The sequence below is a fragment of the Pithys albifrons genome, chromosome 10 (genome assembly GCF_047495875.1).
Source record: "Pithys albifrons albifrons isolate INPA30051 chromosome 10, PitAlb_v1, whole genome shotgun sequence".
Lineage (NCBI taxonomy): Eukaryota > Metazoa > Chordata > Aves > Passeriformes > Thamnophilidae > Pithys > Pithys albifrons.
Genome location: NC_092467.1, coordinates 27,954,978 through 27,980,277, shown reverse-complemented (window position 1 = coordinate 27,980,277; position 25,300 = coordinate 27,954,978). Strand labels below are relative to the sequence as shown.

The window sequence follows — 25,300 nt, the reverse complement described above, 5'->3', positions numbered from 1 at the left end:
TTAGAGGGATCTTTACACCAACTGCCACCCATTAACATGCTAATCAGCAGCAAAACCACAACCCCAAAATCACGTCAAAGCTTGAAGGAAATCACTTACATGGAACTCACCAGTGAGCCTGGCAGAGATTTGCTGTAACTTTATGATCCATTTGGTTTTGTCTCCATGGAGCAGATGACATTTAAATGAGATGTATTTTCCATGCTGACTGGGTGCTTTAAATGCATACACAGGAGAAAGAAGAGTAAGAGTCAAAGGTGAATTACCACTCATGAATGAGAAGTGGAGTCAGAGGAGAACAGGAGTAAGAATTAGAGGTTTCTCTTGCAGTCCCAGAATGCCAGCCCCATCCTCTTTCACCTCCCTTTCCCTTCTCTCTCCTAGCACAGGCCAAATTGCCATTAATAATTAATCCACTTTCACCCCCAAACTGCATCCCCCCTGCCCGCAAATGATCTGATCACTCCTTAATCAACAAATGCAGTAAATACACTCAAAAACAGCCCATGATCATCTGCTCCACAGTGACTGCCATCATCATCCCTCTCTGTGTGCCCTTTGGATGCCATCCTAACACCTCCCTGCTCCCAAGCTCCAAGCTCTGCCAAGGCAGCATGTACCTCTGAGGTGGCCAAACACTAGGTCATGCCACACACTCCTGGTCACCTGTAGGTTCACAGCTACTTGTTTTCCTTAGAGTTTCAACTCTTCTACATTTTGCCTTCACACTGGAGGTAGGGCTGTGCTGCAGGATTGGGATTCATACTTCTGCACAGCTTAAAAACTCTCTTTAGCAAAACCAGTAACAGACTGAAGGATGCAACCAGTCTGTAAAGCTCAGATGGCATGAAAAATTGTGTTTTGAAACTTTGCAAACAAGCCACTCTGAGTCAATTTTCTCACAGCTGAATCTCTGCCTTGTCTGTTCTCATTCCCCCCAGGTAGTTATGGCACTGGCAATTTGAAGTAACTTGCTGGTGTTCAGCATGTTATTTTATTTCCTCTCTTATAATTGAGTTGTGCTGGTTTGACATTTTGATTCAGCACTGTAAAAGGAGCAGACCCCACTTACTGAAATTTCTGTGGCTGATTCAAAAACATTGATTCAGTTTCGCTGTGCATTCATTAAGGAAAATGTACTTTCATTCCATTTGTTTGCAGAACTAAGCAGTCATTCATCAGGAACAAGAGGAATGTCTCGCTTTCCCTGCAGGAGTCACAACTTTGGGCAGGGATATTTCTGGCCTGAGGCTTGATTTCCACAAGGATTTGCTGGGGGAATTAACCACATAAAATGTTCACAAATCAGCTGCTCAGTCTCACCTGGTGCTGAGGACAAACCCTGGCTCTTGCTTCTGAAATTGGTAGAGGTTTTGCCTGGATGAGGGCTCAGGAGGCTCAGGATGCTGCCCCATCAACCCCCTTCCCCTCTGCAGGAGTTCAGCACAGACAGCCAAAGCCATTTTCCCTCCAAATCTGCAGGTCCCACTGTGTGACCCAGCTGGTACAATGCTCAGCACACCTGATGGAGAAGGGAAAAATCTCAGGCCTTACCATCCTCTTGCCAGCAGCTTCTTTCTTACCAAGGGGAAAGGGAAGCTGTGGCTTCACAAGATACTCTTCACCTAGAGTATCCTGAAACATCAGTTGCAAAAAAGGTTCTTATATATGCACCTCTTTGTACTTACACTGTTTTCACTAATCAATTCCACCACTCTGTGCTGCTGTTGCCATCAAAGTGTACTCTGTGTACAAAGCCAGGCTCTTCAACAGCTTTTCTTGATGATGGGGATTGCATCAGGAATACTGGAGAGGACTGAAAAGATGTTTTTAAGTAGCAAGTGTAAAACATGCATAAAATCTAAATTTCAGTTTATTGGCCATAGGGATTTCAGAGATGCCTGGGTAGATTTTTCCCATATAAAGACATCTTATACAAATGTGCCCTATACACAACACACACATATATAAATCAGTTATCTCTACCTGTGGATGACATTCCTGTGGTCACCAAGAACCAACAGAATGGCAGAAAGGGGATGCTAAGGACACTAATCCTGCTGAGCCCTAGAAACCAGCACTTGTTTCCAAAGATCTCCTCCAGAAATAAATGGTGTTGGGAACTTGGACAGATCCTGGTGGTGGTTGTTCAGATCAGGCTTTCTTTTTTTTTTTTTCTCTTTCTCAGAGTAGCAGAGATGTCTTTTTTGAACCAGAATATGGCCAAGAGCTGACTCTCCAAAAACTGGTTCACTGCAGAATTCTCTCATCCTCTGCTTTTAATGCAATATATTAATGAATGGTGACCCTGCTATTCAGTATCTGTTAAAATATGAACCCTATTTTTATTTTTTCTTAACTTCCAGACAAATCGCTATGAAATGAACAATTAGATCTTCCACAGACACCTCCTAATTGCCTGTTCTTTTGACCTTGTAACTATAATCACTTCTAAATCCATTTGAAAAACTTAAATTCCTTACCTCAAATTAAGAGACAGGGTTTCTGTGAGTTTCAGGCTAACAGAATAAAACTGAAAAGCCTCCCACTTGTATTCCTAGGAAGCAGCTGAATCTTTATGCCTTTCCTGCCTCATGTTTTCCACAACTTGAAGGATGGAGCAGTCCTGAGGATCTCTAGCATTTGTCATATTAGAAAATTAATTAAAATAGACAATATTTTCATTCAGTAAAACTGTGAGTTTTGTTTGGTCTTTCTAATTTAGAAATTGAAAAAGATAAGGCCTTTAGGAATTATACTCTAAAAAAGTGATTCATTAAGAAGGTCATTAATTCTTGATTGTGTGGGACCATTGATTAGGTATTTTCTGCTTAGACCCAAAGTCAGATTAAATAACACAAGAGAACAGCCAGTTGTTAATATTGCAACATCTGGAGAAGGGTAGGGATGGCAGGGGTAGCTGCCTTCGCAGTGAGCTGTCACTGCAGCCAGCAGGGCTCCAAGGAAAGGCAGCCAGCCCCAGGAGTGCCAGTGGGAACCAGCCTGTGCCCAGGGAAATCCATCAGGAGATGCCGTTGGAGCTGCTCTGCTGGCACCTGTCAGTGCACAGGGACAAACACACCTTCTATGTCCCACACCCCATTCCACACTGTTACACCATCCTCCCATTTTTATTTTGAATCTATGATTAGAAAAATTCCTTAACTTTGAAAAATAATAAAAAATGCTCCTGTGAGCTTTAGAATCATAGACTCATAGAATGGATTGGGTTGGAAAAGACCTCCCAGATCATCAAGTCCAACCCTTGGGCCAACTCCAGTCCCTTTACAGATCATGGCACTCAGTGCCACGGCCAATCTCAGTTTAAAAACCTCCAGGGATGGGGAATCCACCCCCTCTCTGGGCAGCCCATTCCAATGCCTGAGCACTCTCTCTGGAAAGAATTTTTTTCTGATCTCCAACTTCAATTTCCCCTGGCAGAGCTTGAGCCCATGCCCCCTTGTCCTATTGCTGAGTGCCTTTTGTAGCTTCTGTACAGCTGATGACAGCACAACAGCCCTGAATTTGCTTTACTATGGTAATTTAAGCAATTTGAGCTTAAAATGTTCTCGGGGCTAAAACTAGGGCAACGCCTAACAAGTACATTAAGCCTTATTATGGCTGTGAAGCACAGGGAGTCACCCTTGTTGAGACTGCACACTGGAGGCTGTTACGGGCAGTGTACTGAGTCCCTAATCAAAGCAGCGTGGGAGGTACTTTTTGGTGACATTTAGAATCCCACAATTACAAAATAACTAGCTAAAAGGACAAAGAAATGCATTTCCTTAACACAAAACAAAAACAGGCATTAGACATAGGCAAAGAACTGAAAGCTTATTTTTTTTTTTGGATTTTGGTTTTTATTCTGTTACTTTGGTATCTTAAGATACTCAAAGTGAATAAAAAGCCCAATATATGAGGAGAAAATTATCTTTTTCTTTGAGGAATCAAAGATTTGGAAATTACATGAGAGACAAAAATCAAAGATATTTTGGTCTACAACATTCAAAATAGAATGTGTTTTGTTACTTTTAAGTATTTTTAATATTTTGAAATTTAAAAACTAAAGGAGTGATGGCTCAAGTTTCTATGTAGTTAAAACAACTTCAGTCCTCTTTTTTATCTTCCATAAGCCTTTTATTGATGGCTCAAAATGAAGGATATGCTTCCAGAATGTGTATCTCAGGGCTGGGATCCTCAAAGGAAAACACATGGCAAAAATCATAAATCCTTTTCCCTTCTGCTCCTTGACAGCCCAAATCAAGAAATGGATGAGGCTGGAAGATCAGGTTTATGTTCTGGTGTTATAAAAATACTTTCTTTTTGCATCCAATGTGGCTTCAATTTTCCAGAAGTCCACAGTGGCAAATGCCAGTTTAGGGAGGCATTATATGCAAACAGCTATTCAAAGAACATACACCATATTCTCTATTTTTTCTGGAGGCACTGGTGTATTATTTCACACAAGAGTAGCACTTTGGGGCTTTGATGCATAACACCAGATAGCTACAATTTAAATTTCAAGCACTGTCACACAAAAAGATGTCATTCCCAAAGAGCAGACAAGGACTTTATCCAAAAAAGCTGAAGTATAATTAGAGAGAAAACTGACATGGTAGGTAAATATTTTAGGCTTCACCTGCAAATGGAAGATATAATCTGTCTACTGCCTTAACATCAACAGCAGGTTAAATATTTTTGAAATTCTTTTGATCACTCACCTTGAAGAAACCTCACAAGATAAAAAGAAATCATTAATGTTCATGATTTCAGCACCGAAATCTTGAAAGACTTGAAAACTTAAATATGACAGTTAAGGCTATGTTGGTTGTTTCAAGGCTTCTGGGGAAATAAAATGTGCAATTAGAGCTCTTTCATTACCTGAAGGAGGTGCAACACTTCACAAATTAGTGCTTCTACTAAACCAAAATACCACTTGAAAATTTTTACATTTGCTTCACAGTAAACATTCCAATATGTTTTGATGCAGAATCTGCAAAACACTTGTGGATGTTTATCCCAATTCATTTCGGTGTATAAGGTTTCCAGTGAAAACAGCTGTTAAAATAGAACCTCCCTGCAAAAATTCACACTTTAACTTCACCTTTTGTTGGAAAACTCTCCCATCTTCTGAGGAAGCAAAGGTGAGGGGAAATAATAAATTAAGAAAAATACAACACAAGTGCCAGATTTTATTGAGGTACTGCATTCACATTGGTTTGTGCACTGAACAGTCACACTGGACTAAAGACAACCGTGTTCATGACACAAAGACACCACATTAAGATGGCACACAAGGGATTGTGTTGACATGGTGTGCCAAATTCTGCTCTGCTTGACAACTCTGTTACCTCACTGGGACTGCACAGGGTAAAGACAACGACCTGCATGAAAATGACTGGCAGCAGTAGCTGGAATGTGCAAATCAAAACATACTATTTCTCAGTACAGAAACCATACATAAACACATCCAGGCACAGCTTCAGACTGGGCTCTGGTTATCACAGGGGCTGTAATAGCCAGGAAACACCTCTGGAAGAGTGAGCCAGGGTCTCGTGCCTCACAGTCACAGTCCATCCTTGTGGCTTAGGAAACCTCCTGGAGCCACTTGGCTTTGCCAGCAGCTTGTTCTGGTGGGGGCCTTGTGAAGGATGCAGCTCTCTATCTGCAAAATACCAATCAGAGTTAAGAGTTAGACTGAAGAAGGGAAAAGTTTTCTCTTCTGCTGCTTAGCAGAGTTGATAAGGAGACCCTACAAAAAAATTCAGAGCAAGTCACAGAGCTCAGCCCATTTCACTGGCATTATTTCCTTCCAAGTAGCTCATATTTCTAAACTTTATCATGTAAAGAATTACACATCTGGAGGGCATCACTACAGCTATGGAACACTAAATGCCTCCTCTGGGGCGTGTGTGGATGGGTGGCTCTGCTGCTGCTCCTCTGCTGTGCCAGGGAGGATTTCCCCTGGTCTGAGGTAAGGGCTCGAGGACAGGATGCATTAGCACAACGGTGCTAAAACAAAACAAAAAAAGGCTCAGCAGACACAGACAGTCATTCATCTAACATTTCTAAGCAGTGCCTCTTGGTAAAAGCACCACTAGTATCTACATTAAACTACACATTTAATTCCTTTTAATGATAGACATACTCGTAATGTGTGCCTTTAATCCCAAAAGACAGCAGAATATATTCCAAACTACACTTGCGGAATTCCTATACAAATACATTACTGGCCATCAAAAGAGGATTGATTCTGAGGTGAAGCACAACAGCTGTTGGTACAGATGGGCTTAGAAGCAAATGCTCCACTGGATATGCAAAAAAATGGACATGCACTGAAGTCTGGCTGGAAAATTTTAGCTAATTCAGCTACTGGCAGAAGATCTGAAGCATGAAATCTTTCATTCAAGGCAGATGGCAACTAGCAGCAAAGAGCATCCTAACCAGCAAAGGACATCACTTCAGTATTGCTTGATTAAGAGAAATGATGCTGATCTCAACCATCAGTGATGCCTTTTGTAGATTGTAGAATTTTTTCTGCTTTAGGCTCTGAGGGTGGTTATACATTCCTGACCAACTTCAGCGAAAACAGGAGACACACATAAACACAGATGTGTCCCCTCCCCAGGATTGCCACCAGGCTGACAGCAGGCTCAGGATGAGTCAAGGGCAAACCCCATCCTGGGGTGTGGTAAACACAGACTAACCAGCCAGTCAGGAGAGTGATTATCCCACTGCACTTTGCCTTGGTGAGGCCTCACACTGAATACAGGGGGCAGTTCTGGGCTCCACAATTTCAGAAAGCATCCAGTGGAAGGCAACAAAGCTGGAGAAAGGGCTGGAAGGATCTCCTATGAGTAGTGGCTTGTTTAGTTCAGAGACAAGGTGGCTAAGGGGTGACCCCACTGCTCTCTCCAGCTTTCCGAGAAGGGGAATGTGGCAGAATTGGGAGGCCCTGGTGCTGGCTACCCAGAGAAGCTGTGGCTGCCCCGTCCCTGGACAGGTTGGATAGAGCTTGGAGCAGCCTGGGCTAGTGGAAGGTGTCCCTGTCCTCCTGCAGAGCGTTGGAACTGCATCACCTTTAAGGTCCTTCCAACCCAAACCATCCTGTGATTCTGTGACCTCTTCTCCCTGGTGTCCAGTGACAGGGAGCATGGGAATGGTTCAAAGCTGCATCAGGGGAGGTTTAGACAGGACATCAGGAAGTATTTCTTGACTACTTAGTCAACTGTCCTCCCTGAGGTGTATTTGAGGATTTGGTTTCTCCTTTTTAACTACAGTATTCTGCTTTTTATTGTATTTCACCTTTTTTATTTCAGAACACTTCTCCGGGGCACTGAGGTAACTCTGAAGTTTTGCAACCCTTCCCAGGGTGGGGTCATTCATAAATTTTATACATGTGCTCTTTAGTCCTTCAGCCAAGCTCTTGCTATTTAACTGGGATAGAGCACCAAGACATCCTTCTTCCCTCCAAATACGTTTGAGAATGACTCACTGAAAACTTCTCTCTGACTGCCTTTTCATAAAGATCTGCAGTCACAGCCACTTGTTCCCATTTATCTGATGGCAAATTACCTTGACAAAGAGAGAAATTAGACCAGCTTGTCGTGATTTGTCTTTGTGAAATCTGTGTCAGATTTTTCTTGTGCATAACTCAATTGTTTAATAATGTAATATATTATCAATCTAAGTTAGCAGCAATGCTTCCAGCTGCCTAGTTCCTCTCCTTCTGATTTTTAAAGCTAAGAGCTGGGTTTGCCCTTTTGCTGGAAAAGAACACACTAACAAGCATAAACTGTGTGCTGAACCACACCATTGTAAGAGGTCCTGTTCCTAATTAAAACCCAGTGAATCTGGCAGAGGAATTATGCTTGCTACATCAAATCTAATTGGCACATGTAGCTTTCTCACAGCAATGCAAAGTTTGTAGCCACTGATGGAGTCTCAGGCTCAGCACTGCAGTGTGAAGTGGCTCCCCATGACAGGTGCGGGTATGGAATCCACAACCAGCAGAGGTGAAAAGCAGAGGACAAAAAACAATTAGAGACTTGGAATTTCTTTCAACACTTAGCCATATTATCTGTTGAAGTTCAGAAAAAACCTTGCTTTCCTTTTCTTTTTCAGATGAAGTTCCCATCTCCTCCACTGTGGATCAGGAAGCAAAAAGGCACACAGGCTAAGCATGTAGTTTTCCTGGATTTAGCTCCAAAACAGGTCTCAAGTATTTTGTGTGCTCATGATAATGCCAGCCTCATTTTGCCAACAAAAAGAGTTGGGTAATTCATCCATAAGAAACGCTTCTAAATTTATTTGTCTTCATATAATGCATGCATTGAAAACCTACAGAAGCCCTTTGCAGCTGGGCTTTCCTTCGCTCCCAGTCTCTCTCTCCTGGAAGCAACAGTGGTTTGTTTGCAGGCTGCACTTCAGGCTCGCTGTAAACAGGAGCACTCCACATGGTGGAAGGCAGGCAAACAGAATGATGAGGACACAGAGGCTCCTGGCCTGCAGAAAGCAGTGCCACACTCACAGACCTCAGCTCATCTCAGCACTTTGCGCCTGCCTCAGGTATTTTTGGATTTTCTCACTACAGACGGCTTTCTGACTGCAGGATCCATTTTAGTCTTCCCATGGCATTTTTCTCCCACAAGCCATTTCATTTGCATCAGCAGAAAAAAGATGTGTGGAGGTGGCTGGGAGTTCTGAAATGAGTTTTGTTACGCTGAAGTATTTTTATGAGGACCAGCAGCCCAAACCAAGCTGTTATACTGATAAAGAGCACTGAGAGAGATGCACTGAAAATTGGGATGCACAGGGTGGCTTTTATTAAGGGTGCAAGAGGAAATACATGAAGCAGGGAACTCTTGACACGTCCACTCTCCTGCTCATCTGAGAACAACTGCTGAGCAAACAGGACCACTTTTTTTTCCTGTGACAGACATTGCTGACCTGTAGCTGTTCTCACAGCCTGTGGCTGCTCAGCCATGAGCTTGCCCCCCCTGCAGAAAGTAAAATGCATGTTTCATGCCACCTGAAGTTTTTTGCATTATTCATAAATTCTTCCTGAGTCTGAAGCACAACTCATCTGTACTGGCATACATTTAAATACTATTTTGCACGGTCTGTGCCATAGGCAGTTTGACCTTTAAACAGGATTTCAGCATAAAATTCAAGTTTCTCTCAAGATAACCCTCTCCAGGTCTCTGTCAGCCTTGACTCAGCACTCACAGGCAGCACTCCCCAGAATAAAGTATGACTAAACTGCCCTCAGACACTTCACTGCTCTCACTTGTGTCACACACAAGACTTTTCAGCAGTTCATCATTAAAGAAATTCTTTTGAATAAGTTCCAGTGTCTGCCTCCTTAGTAAGCTCTGGTGCATCCAGAACATCATCAGGAAAGGACAAACACAGCATAAGGGGAATATAATCTTCTCTGGCACATAACCATGATGAGTATTCACGTAACAGGAAATCCAGAAGAGATTTTTCTGCAGGACTGTGTCCAAGTCTCTGCAGATACATCCCTGTGCAAGGAGAGCATCAGGGCAGTGTGCAGAGAAATCAGACACAGCTGCCAGAGCTTCTCAGAAAGTTAAAAACACACAAAAGGAATCATGGCATTTTATAAAATCCATATGAAACAGAGTAAAGAATATACAAATACAATAGAGTAAGATGAAAAGAAATGTTCTCACAGTACCTACTTTCTTTACAGCACTGGTAGAATCCATCCAGTGCCTCCGGTTTTTAACATATTGAACTCCCTCTGGTTTCACTGTCTGTAAAAGAAAAGCATTTTTAGTAGAACTAACGGTGTTATTCTTCCTTTAGCTGCAAGTTGTAATACACAGATGTGCCCACTGCACTAGAAAAAACACAGTTCCTGGAATCGTCTGCAATGTTTAGAGGATAAATCAAAACCATTCCACTTTCCATTCCTGAGCCTCCAGGTGGCTGCAATTATTAGCTTGTGTTAAAAAGGAATAAACATCAAAGTGAAGAGCAGTTTAAGGTAGCAGCACTGTGGTATAAGTAGAACTTACAGCAGGAAATCAGTGTCTTCTACAAGAAATTGCAGAAAAAATTCCCATATTCAAAAAAGGAAATCAGAAATCTCAAACTTCCATCCCTTTCCAAACATGACCAATCACTATTGCCTGCCCTGCACCTCCCATCCAGGGAGCCCAAAGCACTGTGTGTGTGGTGAGGCTCAACATGCTTCTCTGCATAAAGAAATGTCACCCATGTTTGACAGAAAGATTAAAGTGATGACAGGAGCAAGTAAAGCCATTTTTAGTTAGGCATTTCACCAGTTGCCCAGAAAATTTTTAGTTCTGGCAACACCCATCTTCTGAGCCTTTGGTTTTGAAGCTTAGTAGCATTTGAATACAGAGCACACCTTCACAAGTTAAAGTAATAGTTTATTAAAATTCCTCTGTCTGCCTGATCCAGACACCTGCTTGGAGCAGAAGGGCTGGAATCTTTAGGTTCAGTGCAGACAGCTCCAGTTTGCCCAACTGCTCAGATTAACCTAAGGAACAGCAGTCTGCAGTGGAGCCCAGCAGAAAGGCAGAAGAGAGATACTGTGCCAGTGGTTTTCACTGATACCTGCTGACAGCTGGAAAAACAAAGCTCTAGAAGGACTTTACTGACCACACTTTGAACTCAATTTATTTTCTTTCTTACCTGATATTCATTCTTTCACTCCTTTCCCACTTTCTTGCTGTTTTCCATCCTAATTTCCTGCTAGTATGCTCCCCTTGCTAATCCCCCTATCCATGAACAACAGGAATTGAGTCCCTCCTTTCTCTTTTCCCTGCCCTAAATCTCTAGTTGCTCCCACCCTGTACCTGCTCCCACCCAGTACCTGCTTCCACCCACCAGGCTCCCTCTCCCCAGCCCCACCATAGCACTCCCTGGCTCTCCAAGACTCTCTCCATCCCCTCTGGCACCGTTGCCTCCCTGCCCTGCTGCTCTCTGCTCCATTAGTCCCATCCCTCTTCCACAGGCTCCTGGCACATCCAGGTCCTTGCAGGTTTCTCCTTTTCCCACCAGCTCCAAAACCTCTCCCTGCTCCCTCCTCTCATCTCAGTCTCCATATGGAGCTCTTCAATCTCCCTCCCAAGCCAAGTTTCCCTTATTTCCCACTACCCTCCAGCCCAACACTGTCTTGGACCTCATTTTCCACTTTTCCAGTGCTTGGGCCAACACAAAGAACAAAGGGAAAGGAAAAGATAAACTGAACTGGGCAGGGTACTTCTGTCCAAGAAAGTGTTTAGGAGGGATCAAAAACAGGTTTCCTAAATATAAAAGGGATGTAGACTCAAGAATTCTAGTATTTTAATTAAAAACAAACACCTGAAACAAAGCAAATTGGAAAAAGGAATTATTTGAAGTGTTTTGAAAGTCACGTGTTATTTTGTTTGAACTGAAAAAGCTGCAGTTTGGTTTCAAAAGTGTCAAAAAAAAAGGGCATTTAAGCCAAGATCTTAGCTGAAACCAACTGAGTGACTTTATTTCAGCTGTGTTAAAAAACAAATCCAAAAAGAAGAAAGAAAGAAAAAGAAAGAAAGAAAGAAAGAAAGAAAGAAAGAAAGAAAGAAAGAAAGAAAGAAAAAGAAAGAAAGAAAGAAAGAAAGAAAGAAAGAAAGAAAGAAAGAAAGAAAGAAAGAAAGAAAGAAAGAAAGAAAGAAAGAAAGAAAGAAAGAAAGAAAGAAAGAAAGAAAGAAAGAAAGAAAGAAAGAAAGAAAGAAAGTTAGTTCTACTCAATTATAGAGGAAGGCATGTTATTTTTGAAGCCTGCAGCAGCCACAGGTACCTTTGCAGTAAAAAACCTGGCTCTTAATGAGCTGCAAAGACCTCACTTCTATCTGAAAGTCTCAGAAATCTAAAAGCTAAGGAGTCCAATAAAAACATTTCCAAATTTAATCTTTCCTAGTGATGTACCTATCCACTAAATTTGAATTCCCAGCTCCAAAATAGGAAGTTTCTTTGTTTCTCAAAGAAAAAAAATTAATTTTTTTTAAGAAGTTGATCCCCTTTGGGGGACTGGAGAAAATTCAAGGCCAGCTACCAGAAGACCATATAGTTGCAATTATTGACAAACCTAGAAAGCAAAGTTATCAATGCACACTCCAGAAGCCAAGTAGTGTGTCTGAACTCAGGCAGCTTTCAGAACCAATAGGCAGATAATTCTACTGAATTAAAAACAGGAATGTGTGAGACTTTGGTGCTTTCTCATCAAAATATCTGAATAACTCAATATTTGAATCATGCCCCGTGAGGAATCTTTAATTAAGGAGAGAAACAGGGACAGGAAGGTCATCTGGCTATTTTTCAAGCTGATTTTCAACTTATGAGAAGAATTTGTGAACTTTTGCATACTGTGATGTCCCTGCTTTGCAAGAACAAGGAATTAATAATTTCCATTAAAGCACATTTCCCCCAGCACTTCTGATTCATTTACAAGGCCACAGTTCTCTTCACACTCCAACCCAGAGGTCCCAGCTGTCTGACTCTGAATGCATTCCACAGATCTTCCTGTGCTGTGTTTTAGGGGAAGGTGTTAGTTACCATCATGAAATACAATCTGCTATTCTTGCTTTGCAGTGGTACAGAACACCTCACCTCAGAGGTCTTCCCAGAGCTGGAAGGAATGCAGGGACAACTCAGAAAATGTGTTTAAAAACTGTCTGGGTCACCAAGGGTGGAGAGTCTCCATCTCCCTTCTGTACCTCTGATGGCAAAGCCCATTCCAAGGGGCCAGCAGAGATGATCCCATCTCTCCCATCAGTCGCCTGCCCAAGGGAGGTGTATGTGCACCTTTTCCCAGAGCTGAGCAGATGTGCCTCTACATTCCTCCTTTTCTGTCTGTTTACCTCCTCTCCCGACAATTATTTCCTCAGTCCTTCTTATCTCCAGCACTGGGGGGATATTCCAGCATAATTCACTCAGCCTTAACAAAACACTTGTAATCTTGTGACTTCCTACTTTCCTACATGTTGAAGGGGATAAACCTTTTGCACAAAGAGGAGTTTTAGGGTAGAAGAAGAACAGATTATATGGCCAAATTCCCTTTCACCTTGGATAAATCCATAGAGTTTGCATACTCAGGGCTTGGGTTTCTTTGGAGCCTTTTTTTACCACTGTTACGGTTCTCCAGCTTTCAAATAGGATTAAAAAACCATCTAAAATGAGATCAATGAAAAATCCTTTCTCTCCAAAAGAACCTAAAGAGCAACTTGTATGATTAAAAAGCAAGTTCACTATACTAAGAGGACGTATACTCCAATGTTTTGAGTAGTCTTGGTCTCAAAAAGCAGGGCTCAGCTCCTGTGACAAGCCAGTCTTAGAGGCATTGTAAAGCAAAAGGACAAAGGTCCTCTGGTTGGGGATGTCCTTTCAAAATTAATGTCTAAACTGACACATAAAGCATTAAAAATATGACAGTTCCCTGCAGTTCTGTCTGCTGTGAGATGGGGCCCATAGCACCTCCCTACTACAGAGAGGCAGCTTTGAGGAGAGGGAGGAAAACTGAGGAGCCCTTGGACACTTGGGCAGGGCAGAACATCAGCTCTCAAGCCAAAGCCTGGGTGAGCCTCACAGGCAGAGTGCAAACAACAAAAAAGCAAAGTATAAAGAGCTGAGACTTTGCCTGTAAAAGGAGAGGATTTCAGTGAAAGAGTAATGAAGTACATTGCTGCTTTTTATTGGGAAATACTGTATCTGATAAAACACTAGGCTGTAAATTCCTTGAAATGCAGGATCTTCTCAGTTGCCTGTACATACTGTCTTGCATATCAGAGATCCACTCTGCACTCTACACTATGACAACACAAATAGAAATGTGTAGCTTCAGTAACATTTAAGTAGTTCTTCCTTGTCTATACCAATGACTGAGCTAATTTTGCCTGAAATCCAGTGTTCAGATTAAAATGTTATTTTTGCTAGGGCTAGGACATCCTTAGCTAACTCAAGAACCCAATCTGTAATATCTGTGCTGATGCTGTTGAAGACTATTTGTTCAAGGCTAAACAGAGGCAAATTCCAGTAGATCTGCCTTTTGCAGAATCAGTAACTTTAATAAAGACTTCACATACAGTTTATTTTAGATTTATGGTCAATCTTGAAATTATTTCTGTAAAAATTCCAACTATTCCACTTCTTTATTTAGGAGATCTTGGATGAGCCCAGAGAACAATGACCAACTTTGACTGTTACATGAGGCAGGAAAGGCATACAATAATCAATTGTATGTTTAATGAAATACAAAACTCCAGCTGAGCTGATGTATTATGTGTGAAATTGAACACAATAAATACTGCTTTCAAATATGAATGCTCTCTGAATGCTCCAGGGTTACAGGTGTTGTACAACACCTAATGAGTGACACAACCTTCATCTACAAAGGTAAGATTATGCTAGTTCAGAAAAACTGGGTTGAACTGGGTTCACAGGTAAAACTCATGATCCCCAGGCCTGCAGTTTCCTGGAGCTTCCAAAAAAGGTTTAAATTTTTTAATTCATTTTTATTGCCTATATATGATGATGCTCAAATCTCAGAAGAACTGGAAGAGGAGAAGAGAGGCTGGTTTTGCTGTTCCCCAGGCCTGAAAGCAGCTAACCAGTCATCTCATCAGACACTGAGACCTTGCATGGCTCCCAGAAAAAAGAAACTCAAGGATGATGAAGACAAGCACTGAAGCTTGTCAATGAAATCCTCCAGCATTTCCAGAGATCTCTCAAGCTTGGCAAAGCAACTGGCTTTCAATTTCCAGCAGCCCACCTCATAAAGCTGTAAGAGTTGAGATGTGAAATCCCTGTCATGCAGAGCAGCCAAAGAAGCAGAATAACAAAAGTGAAAAACACAGGATAAGAGCAAAGCCAAAGCTGTGTTTAAATACAGAGCAATGCAGTCTGAACAAAGCTCCACACCACAGGAGATGGCTGGGAAAAGCCAAAGATCTCCCAGCTTCCTGGACTTGTAACACTTGGAATCCTGAGATGGGATGCCTGCATGAATGCTGAGTCAGCAGTGGGGCAGCTTGGGATGCTGTTCACCTCATGATAGGAGGAGAGGAACCATCTCTAAAGCCAGGCAGGATGTGGGTTTGCAGCAGCATCCCAGTCTGTACAGGAAGGTGGAATCACTTGGCAGCAGGGGTGCAACAGCACCTGCCTCCTCCCCAGCCCCCCATGTGCCAAACATGCCTGGCACACAAACACCGGGCACGAGGCAAACAGCACTGCTGCCCTGGCAAGGGATCAGGAGCTGATGCCAGAGCAGCTAAACCCGAGCGGGGAAGTTGAGCAGCAACATGTTCAAAAGCACAATGCCAGTTTATAATTAGAACACAAGCATCTTGTAGAAGAGCACCAGAGCACTGTGTTCATCCCACCCAAGAGTTTATTTAGCCCGTTCTAGGTAGCAGGTCTTATTTCCACTCTGTCCAGGACAAGTGTGAAGTTTCCAATTTGCAGATTAGTAGCAGTTTGCTGAATGTGTGACTTTCATTTCAGCAGCTGCTCAGCTTATATAGCTCCGAAGGGAGGCTTTGCAGTCTGTGATGTTCCCAAGAACCACTTTTAGACCAAAGCCTGCATTCTTTGGAGAACAAAAATAAGACACAGGAAGCTTGGTACGAAGTGGACTGTGTTAACTAGACACTCAGGAGGGGCCTTACTGCTGTATAATAGGCCATAATTACAGTAACTCATCAGTCATTTACTGCCATGCAGGTAGAGAAGTATTTTAAAATAACAAAATAAAAATTGGAAGTGAAGGGACTTTTTCCAAGAATTATTCACCTTTTTCAACTTGTTCAACTTCCAGTGCGTAAGTACAACACCCCCTTTACTTCCTACAACTTTACTGCTTGAACTGCTGAGGACACATTTAAATATTTAGGAAATCCAAGACAAAGGGGGAAACATCACACCCCTTCTTGCCTTCAAGACTTGCAGGCAGATTTCACAAGTGCAGCGAACTGGAGCAGCAGCAGCGGCTTTTCCCACGCCAGTGGGTCAGTGCTGACTTCATGCACTGTTCCTGCAGGCACCTGCCAGCACAGTTTGGGCACAAAGGTATGGACTACAGGTACTGAAATAGTCTTAGACTCCAAAGATTGGATCCTATGTCAGGAATAAACAAAAAAAAAAGAATAATCTCTCTTCTATACACTTAAAATATCTTCTGAGATTCTTATTCTTAGAATGAAATCCCTGTTACATGCTTACATGCTCTTGACAGAAAATACAGAGCAACTAATTCAGTAAGCCTCTTCCTGACAAAGGGCTGTATTTGTTGCACCCTTACTCAGCGTTGCCAAGTTTTATACTCTTCCTACTGCTAAATAAACATGCTGAGCAAATGGTAAATGTTTTGAGTTCAGCCCAGATTTCATACAGAAGGTAAAACAGCAGGATGGCGTGATTACATCTTGAGGTCCCCATCAGAAAGAAAATAAACACTGCTGGATTCCTCTGTATCCATTTAAAGACAGAATAAGACTTTTCCTCTGCAGGTGATAATGTACATCAAAAACAACAGGTCTTACCTGCCATCTGTAAGCTTAAACCAGTATCCAGTTTGCTGCGTGGCTTGGTGCTGATAAACAAATAACAGAGAACACACACAGTGATGATAAAAGCAAAGAGCACCACTGCTGCTACTGACAGGCCCACCAGCGCTCCAACACTAGAAGAGAAAAACAGAAACATTAAGTGCACAAACGCCTGGGATACCCATTAAACAATGGTCAACAAGACATCTGGAGCTTACTGGTACTCAGGCATGGGAGTGACTGAATTTTACTCTAAACAAAGGTTCAGAACTCAGTAGTTAAATTGCATAAACTGCAATTAGTTCACTGCCCTCCGAAGGGTCAATGTCATCATGCAGGGGTTGAACACCTGGCCCTCAGTGACATTTCATGTTCCCTGTACACGCTGCCCCCAAGCCTCATTGAAAGTGTGTTTATGGAAACCAGGAGTAACTTCATGCAGTGACTGACATCAGAGATCAAAAAGTTCTTCAGTGCAGTGCATATTCCTAGAAAAACATAGTACCACATGTACACACAGAAAGGGATTCTAGGTCTTCAGGCAGCTCAAACAACATGACTATCCAAGATGTCTTTTCAGTCTGAAATGCCATTTTTATATTATAAAACCCACACAAGCCATGTTATTCAATTCTGTCAGCAGCTCTGTAGAGCAGGGCTAAGTACTGTGATCAGAGGTGTGCCTTTGTGTTAATGCAATAACTCTCCACTCAAGACCTGTGAAGTTCTCCCATGATCTTTGTCATGGTAAAAGGAAAACTACAGCTAAATTAGTTTACACACAATATCAAAGGCATCGAAGAAGCAGGAACTTAATTATTCAGGAAACCAAAATACAGTCGTATATGTAGATTTATTAATGATACAATTCCTGCAGGATCAAAGTTACTTTACAACATCTCCCACAGGCACACAGTGAGACAGTGTATGTATATACATAAATCTCTCCTTATTTCTAACTGTCCTTTTCAAATCTTTTCCTAATGTAAATTCTCATGGTGAAATAAAGGACCCAATACAATACAGTCTAGCTATCATTTCCTATCCTCTCCTGGGCCATCTGATGCCTTCAGTGTTCTGGTCCTCTGTTCTACAGTCCATGCCAAAGTTCCTGACTTCTGGTGAAATGAAACAGCAGCCTTTTGGTCACAGATGAAGGGTCTGAGAATTGAGAATCCTTCTATTCCTGCTCTGCTGTATTTACAATTTGGACAGACGTCAAAAGGATGGAAGAGAAATGAATGTCTTGAATTCTACCAGCTCCATCCTCCAGTCATAAAAATGCCTTATATATCACGGCTATCAGTGAGAAGTCAACTCTACTGTGGCCTTGCAGGCAGATGAGAAGAACTGTGCTCTAGGATGTTTTTATGAATTTTACGTTCAAGCTACTGCAAAGCTTCCCTACAAGCTCCCACAGCACCAGCAGAAAGATTTGTCCACAGGAGAAACTCTGAAAACCAGCAGGATGAGAACAGCAGATATCAGTATGACTTTAATGTGTGGTTTTCATTAGTTATGGGTCAGATTCGTTAATGAGGTTGTACAACATTTAGTTCCACTCTAGCATAACTAAAATAATTTGTTATCAGCAAAGTGACTGGCTCTGGAAAGAGCAGCTTTACCCTTCTGAAGACTTGTCATGGTGTTTATCATCTGAATGAGCTAGGGTGTCCTTATGTGTTTGTGCATATATGTACATATTAAGCAAATTTTTCCTTATTGTTTTCAGGCAAGCAATATTCTGCATCTGAATATGACCCCTACAGTCAGAGATCTCACCTGGGTTCTGGCCTCATTTTTGCATTTTCATTTGGAACACTTTGACCCAAATAGACAAAACAGAAGAAATACACAACACTACAGGAGGCTGAGTAGCCATCACACCCAGTAATACAAACAAGGCACTTCACAAACACATATTTGTGCTTTTTTGTCATGACAGTAAAAGCTGTATTGTAAGATTCCATTTGAATTACAGTCTGCAGTGCAGGACTAAGGAGGTTGCTCACCATTATCTGCTGAAGCAGAGGCAGCTGTCCTAAAGCTGAATAGATCAAGTACATATTTGTGATTATATGTTTTTCTCTTCAGGCATCTGTTACCTCTCAGTTGTAGCCCTCCTTCATGCAGGTGTAGAAGATGACATTAACAACACAGTTGTGTGCTGTACAGCACAATGCCCCTTCAGTATCATCTGGTGTAAGATGCTTGGGGAGTTACAAACGGCAAAGGGAAGAAAAACAGCTCCTGAGGAACTCTCTGGGTCAAAGACTTATCAGAGAGTATGTGAAAACAGAAGTGTTTGTCGTGCTCCAGCAGCAACGTGAAAAGATCTCACCCAAAACATGGAGATCAGCATCACAAAACCAAAGAGGCACTCTGGATTCCACTTCCTAAATTAATCAGAAATCAGGATTCAATTTGTATTTACTCTCTTTAAACTAATATTTCAATACCATATTGTTCTCAAAGTGCTGAAGCCATCAACCCACTTAGAAAGTGTGATTAAGTACTTTAAGATCAGTTTGGGGTCAAAGTTCGGGAATGGGTTGTTGATTCTTGATTTATTTAATTCAGAAGAATTTAATATGTCTTCCACAGCTCTGAACACTGTTTCTCAACCAGAATGTTTTCTTTCTATTTTAACAGTTAAAGCTGTTATCAGAAGTAAAATTTAGCTCTTGCTAAAAACGTTTGGCCACCTTCCAGTCTTTACCTTAAACTGTCTGAAGCCCACTCAGCAGTCCACACGGTAACAGCCTGCAGGTCTCAGGGTGTGCCTTCCAGACCTGTCTTCTGACAGCAGAGACACCAAACAAGCAAACTAAAAAGCCCCTCTTGCCCACAGCTGTGGCCTCCTTAGCAAGTGAAAACCCCTGTGATAACAACCCACCCAGCCCTAAAACAATGATCTAGCACAAAAATGGCATTGAGGGCCTGGGAGTAACCCTGCCAGTATTTGCTTAATGGTTTGAACATGAGCAATGTCAGGTTTGGTAGAAGATCCAAACAGAACTTTCCCATGTTGTGTTCCACACACAGTGGAGATGCAGCCACACCACACAGTTCAGTGACCTCCAGCTGCTACAAGTGCCACATCCAGGCTTTGCTCAGAGAGGCTCCACTCTGCCAGCAGCCCCCCCCAGGGCTCCCCTGATTGCTGCCCAGGGTGCTGCTTGGGGGACCATCGACATTTCTGTCAAGAGATGCTCAGCACCACACACCTGCAGTTACTTCTAGTCAATAAAATTAGTCCATTCACACCAACAGCAGCTAGGGAAAATTTAAATACTGGCTAAGCAGATGCAGTATTGCCCACTGGTACACTAAAAGGAAGCTCATGAGTCATCTGGATCCCAGTGAATCAAATGTTCCTAATGCCATTGTTGCAGTGACGTGTGGTCCTTTGCATTTGCAAAGCAAACAGATAAATATCCTCAAGAGACTGGAAGAATGAGCATAGAGGAACAAAAGACTTGCTATTTCGGAGAGCCAAAACAGACTCCTGGAGATCTGTACAGCCAAGCAAAGCTTGGCCTCAGCATTAAGTCACCACGGCTCTAAGGGTATTATTAATGAATAAAGCATTTTGAAAAACATCCATATGTGGCCTGACAGAATTTTAATCAAATATGTATTACTACATGAAAATTAAAAGATACAGCTTTGGAACAGACATTATAATTCTATATGATATCAAAAGATGCAACTAAATTTGCAAAATAAAACTTAACTGAAGAGTGACAAAAAATATTCTAAAATCCTTTCAAAAGGCTGAGTGAATTTGACTGCAGCAGTTCAGTACAAACACCACATGTTCAGCATTTCTCCCCTTCCACTCAGCTTGGGAGGTGCAGCAGATGTGATGACTGCATGTGCATGCACAGCACACAGCTCTGGAGGCTGAGTTGCTCAGTGTTTTGTTCACTAGAGTTTTACAGCATCTGTGTTTTGTTGTTTCAAATACTGCATAACCTTCTGATGAAATCTGCATACCCCTGCCTTTTCCTAATGTTGCCTTCCCTGTTCCATGGGCTTTTGACTGCCCATTTTTTGAGAGCAAAAATGCACCCTTCACTCTTCTTTGCTGAGGTCAGCCTTTCAAGAAGTAAGTTCTGACAAAGAGAAAAAAAAAAGGATGCTATATTAATTGATTTAAATACCGAGGGGGGGGGGAAGGATAAGCAAGAAAGAATAATAAAAGAATAGTATTAGTTACATATAATAAATTCTGGTGAAAATATGAAATGTGTCAGAGTTGCTCCAAAGTCCATTATTTATGATTTCCCAACAGCTCCCAGTACAGTGGGTATTAGGATGCACTTGTCAAATACCACTATTTTTGGGGGAGTGGAATGGGAAAAGAACATTCCATGTTGCTAATGGATAGGGCAGTGTCTGTTCTAAACATAGTACAGGTGGTAGAGATTTGGCCAAAAAAGAAAAGGACCAGCATAGGCCTGGCAAGTGGCTGGTGCTTTAGGTTGCCAAGGCTGCTCCTGCTCCACGGGCTGCTCCGTCAGAGCTGACTACAAAGTGCTCTGGCAATGCCTCTCCCACGCAGCAGAAACACAACAGGAATATGCAAGTTTCCTGAAATTCTCACTGGTGTGTCACCAAACTGAAACAATCCCTGGGATATCACCAGACACTTGTGGTGCATCCAGTCACTGCCCTCAAATTCATGGGGGGAGTCAAGAAAATGCAGATTTAGGGAAAGAAACCTGAAACCCTGCTCTGGAGTAAAGCGACACCTGAAACAACTTCCCCAGTACCTTCCATCTCCAGACTAACCCTGGCTGGTCTGGCTAACTCTTGGATAGTTTTAAGGGTTTCCAGTCTTAAAAGTGTGTCCTTAAAGGCTGTAAAGATGCATGAGACAAACAAGGCAGTGATCACCAAAACATTCGGAGAGGCCAGAAAATGGCACTGTTATGTTTTCCTCAAACTCCTCAACTATGGGGTGCAAATGTATACAGTTTTCAAAGTGCTGTAAATATTGTAACATGGACAAAAATTGTTTGATTTGTTACTGAAAAATCTCACGAAAACAGAAATTTCAATTCTCACCACTAGGTAACTTTGCTTGGAGAGGTAAATGGGATTTATTCACTTTGCTGCAATGGATATAGACAGCTATGGCAAAAGTTAAGCACAACCAAAACCCCACCAATGGCAATTTCCTTGAGTCCTTTCAGCAGTTTAGAGCCACTGTAGAAGAAGAAAAAAATATCCTTAAGTTTCAAAGTTTGGGCCCAAATTTCTAATGTAGAAATTTTCAGACCCTAGAAAATATTTGTAAAGGAAGATCCTTCCCAGAGGTGCTTCATTAAAGCCTCTCATGGCATTCAGTTCTTGGAGGTACTTTTGGAAAAGTTCAAGGTGCAGTTCAGAGCAGTTAATCTTTCAGTAGTTCTGCCATCTTTAGAAGGTGTACTGTGATCAATACAGTCAAAGGCTATGCAAAAATATCACATAACATTAAAACAGTAGGTGCAAAAATGGACCCTTGGAGATGTTTTCTCATATCAGAGCAGCTGAGTAATTCTGTGTCAATCATAGTGGTGGATGGCTGGGAGATCCCCACATTCAATAACCCACCCTTTGCACCAGACAAAGTAGATTTTAAATAATCATTAAATATTAGACAAGATAAATTAAATGAGTACACCCCCAGTACAGGGTGGCACTCATTCACGAGCTCTGAAGGAATTCACATGGGAAACTGCAAAACTGCTGGCCAAGGTGCACCCCATCATCACATAAGGCCACTCTAACAGAGGTCTGGCAGCTTGGGAGTGTAACTCCAACCTAAAACAGGGCTCCACAGGGGAACCCAGGACCTACAGACTAGTAAACCTGAATTCCACCTCTTGCATGACAGAAAGGTGTGTAAAAAAAATATTATCACCAAGCCAAGAGGTAAACACAATGTCAGGGTGCTGAGTGCTGGATCTGAGCCTGGCTGTGATTCCCAGACCATGATTCCCCCACTCACCTTACCTGAATACGAGGGACAGGTCATTTGATGGCAAAGCTACTACTCCCATCCCCCTTGTTAGCAGCTCTGCCCACAGGAAGCTGCTGGCACTTGCAGCTTTCTGACAGAAAATCTTTAATGAAAGAGTCAGCATTTCTACGAGGGGAAAACACTGCCTTGTTAACCTGCTGGAGTCTATGGAGTCTATGAGATGTCAATAGGAACAGGACAGAGGAATTCAGCAGAGTCTCAAAAAGCCTTTTGACAAAGCCCCACGCTGAAGGTGGGGCTAAAAAGCCTGAATTGACACAGGATTAGGGAAAGGTTTGTTATAGATCTAAGGCTGCCTAAAAGAATAAGGCTAAGCAGTCTCTTTTCAGTATAAAGAAAAGTCTCTGAGACTGGTTTTTATCTTCATCTATGACATGGTGAAGAGTGAAATCTGAGTTTCTGATGATCCTTAGTCCCTACAAGCAATCAAACGCTGTGAGGGCAAGGAAAGCTGGAGGACTTGAGGAAAACTGCATGAGCAGGCAAAAGTGATGTACATGAGTTTCAATGTACCTAATGTAATATACAAACAACAAAACCAAGCCTGCATGGCAATAAACTCAGAACTGGCAGTTCTGAGCTCAAGAGAAGTTTTAGGGTCATCAGTGATAGCTCACTGACATCAGAGTCAATGCGAAACCGCAGCCAAAGACATCAACAAAAAGTTGGCCACCAAGAGGAAGAATTCTGAGAGCAAGGCTTGAAGGCAGCATTTTGACACTCTGTAGTAGTACCTCGCCATACCCACATCTTGAGCATGTAGCTCCAGAGCATGCACTTCTAAGATCAGCACTGTGGAGTGAAAACCAATATGGATGAGATGCAACTACAATAACCAGTGGGACATTACACCTGGCTCAATGATAATCCAAAAGGACTGAAGCTGTTCAGCTCAGAGAGGTGAAAGCTGAGAACTGATGCAGCAAACTCTTACAGAATTTTTAATATTGTGCATAAACTGAACATGTAATTGCTGTCCACAAAATCTCACAATACTAATAGTAGAGAGCACTCCAGAAAACCGGAGGGGAACAGCATAAAACACAAAAAAGGCTGTATCTTCAAACAGCAGGCTGCCACCAGGGCTGCAGAGGCAGACGGCTTAAGCAAGCCGAGAAAGTGATTTGACAAAATCAAGGATAACAAGCCCGTAAGAAACAGCGAGAGCACCATGCAGAGGTGCACCAGCATCCTCAGTGCCGGTGTGGGTTCGGGCAGCCCCAAGGCAGCACCGGGCAGCGGGGCTGGCTGGGCACAGCCCTCCGGCCACCCAGGGACATCCAGCCACTGTCAGCCGGACCTGGCACTGACCCGGGGCAGCACCGGGCTGACTACCTGCCACCTTCCAGGTGGAAAGTCACGTAGTGCTTGACCTTACCACACACGGAGAAGTAGCTGAAGTCACTGCGAACTTCACACGCGCAGCATCCTGCACGCTCGGGCGGCGGGACAGCCGCTCCCCTCACACCGCGGGACGCTCGGGATGCTCTGTCCAGAGCCACCGAGAGTTTCACAGCGCTTCCTTTAGGAAGACCACGAGTTATTTCCCTCAGAAACCACCCTGGCACAAGTAGAAGTCTCTCTGGGTAGAGATGCCGCTCTCCCGCTACTCTCAGCGGGACAAAAGGCAGCCTCCAAGTGTCCGGCTACAAGTACCTCACCAAGAGCCTCCCCGGGGCAGGCGCCGCCGCTCGCCTACCTGAGCCACCACATGTAGCTGTGCTCGTAGGGGAAGAAGCTGTGCGGGTCATCGCAGCAGTACTTGACGTCCTGGAAGCCGCAGCAGAACACGGCTCGGGCGTCGCCGCCCGCCCGCGGGCAGCTGAACCCGCTCACCAGCACCTTGTCGGCGTTGAGGTAACTGGTGCACTCGGCGCTCATGGTGCGGGAGCCGACGGGGCGCGGGGAGACGCGGCGGTGGCGGGCGGAGCACAGCGCGGGGCTGTGCCGGCGGCGGGACGGCCGCGCCCACACACACGGACACACAGACACACACACCCACAGAGACAGAGGCACACACAGAGACACACACACACCACGGAGCGGACAGCGCGGGAGCGGCGGGAACCGCCCGGCCCTACGGGGAGGGAGGGAAAGGGTGTGTGAGGCTGGCCCGCCCCGCCCCTGCTCCATTGGGGGCCTGTCTCTGCTCCCCTCAAGGCCCTTCGCTGCTCCCTTCAGAGCCCGTCCCTGCTCCCCTCAGAGCCCGTCCCTGCTCCCCTCAGGGCCTGTCACTGCTCCCCTCAGGGCCTGTCACTGCTCCCCTCCTGGCCCGTCCCTGCTCCCCTCAGAGCCCATCGCTGCTCCCCTCAGAGCCCATCCCTGCGCCCCTCGGGTCCCACCGCTCAGTTTCACCTCAGCGGTAGGTCGGGCAGAGGTTTCAGGGCTCCACCCTCATCCGGTGCCTCGGTGGGGTCTCAGGACAGGCAAAGCAGGGGGTCATGGAGAGGGGTCGCACCTCTGTTGGACTCAGGGCTCCTGTGGGAAAAGCTCCACATAAACTTTGTTGTTTCTGAGATCAGTCTCCTGCTGGTTTCAGAGGGCCTTTCAGGCCACTTCTCTTGAAAAATTGGGGCCCAAATTGTCATTCTGTTACCAGTAAGAAAGAGCCTCTCCTGAGGGAAGGCCAGGCAGATCTCAGCTCAAGGTGACACGCCTGCCTGTCGTGCTCCTTTGCATGTGATTTGGCTGATGGGAAGAA

At 43.5% G+C, this 25,300-nt stretch overlaps 1 protein-coding gene across 3 annotated transcripts; it reads right to left on the bottom strand.

Moving 5' to 3' along the window:
• Positions 1-5,180: 5,180 nt before the first annotated feature.
• On the bottom strand, positions 5,181-24,634 carry SHISAL2A (shisa like 2A). Of its 3 annotated transcripts, none has more exons than XM_071565245.1 (4): positions 24,299-24,634; positions 16,560-16,699; positions 9,704-9,782; positions 5,181-5,665 (listed from the first exon to the last, which is right to left on the bottom strand). In XM_071565245.1, exons 1-3 carry the CDS (start codon positions 24,478-24,480, stop codon positions 9,751-9,753), a joined length of 354 nt encoding a protein of 117 aa, XP_071421346.1. In that variant the 5' UTR covers positions 24,481-24,634; the 3' UTR covers positions 5,181-5,665; positions 9,704-9,750. The 3 variants fall into 3 exon arrangements, with proteins under 3 accessions (XP_071421346.1, XP_071421345.1, XP_071421347.1); XM_071565244.1 differs by having other exon boundaries at positions 9,708-9,782; XM_071565246.1 differs by lacking the exon at positions 5,181-5,665 and adding an exon at positions 8,970-8,999 and having other exon boundaries at positions 9,708-9,782.
• Positions 24,635-25,300: the final 666 nt, after the last annotated feature.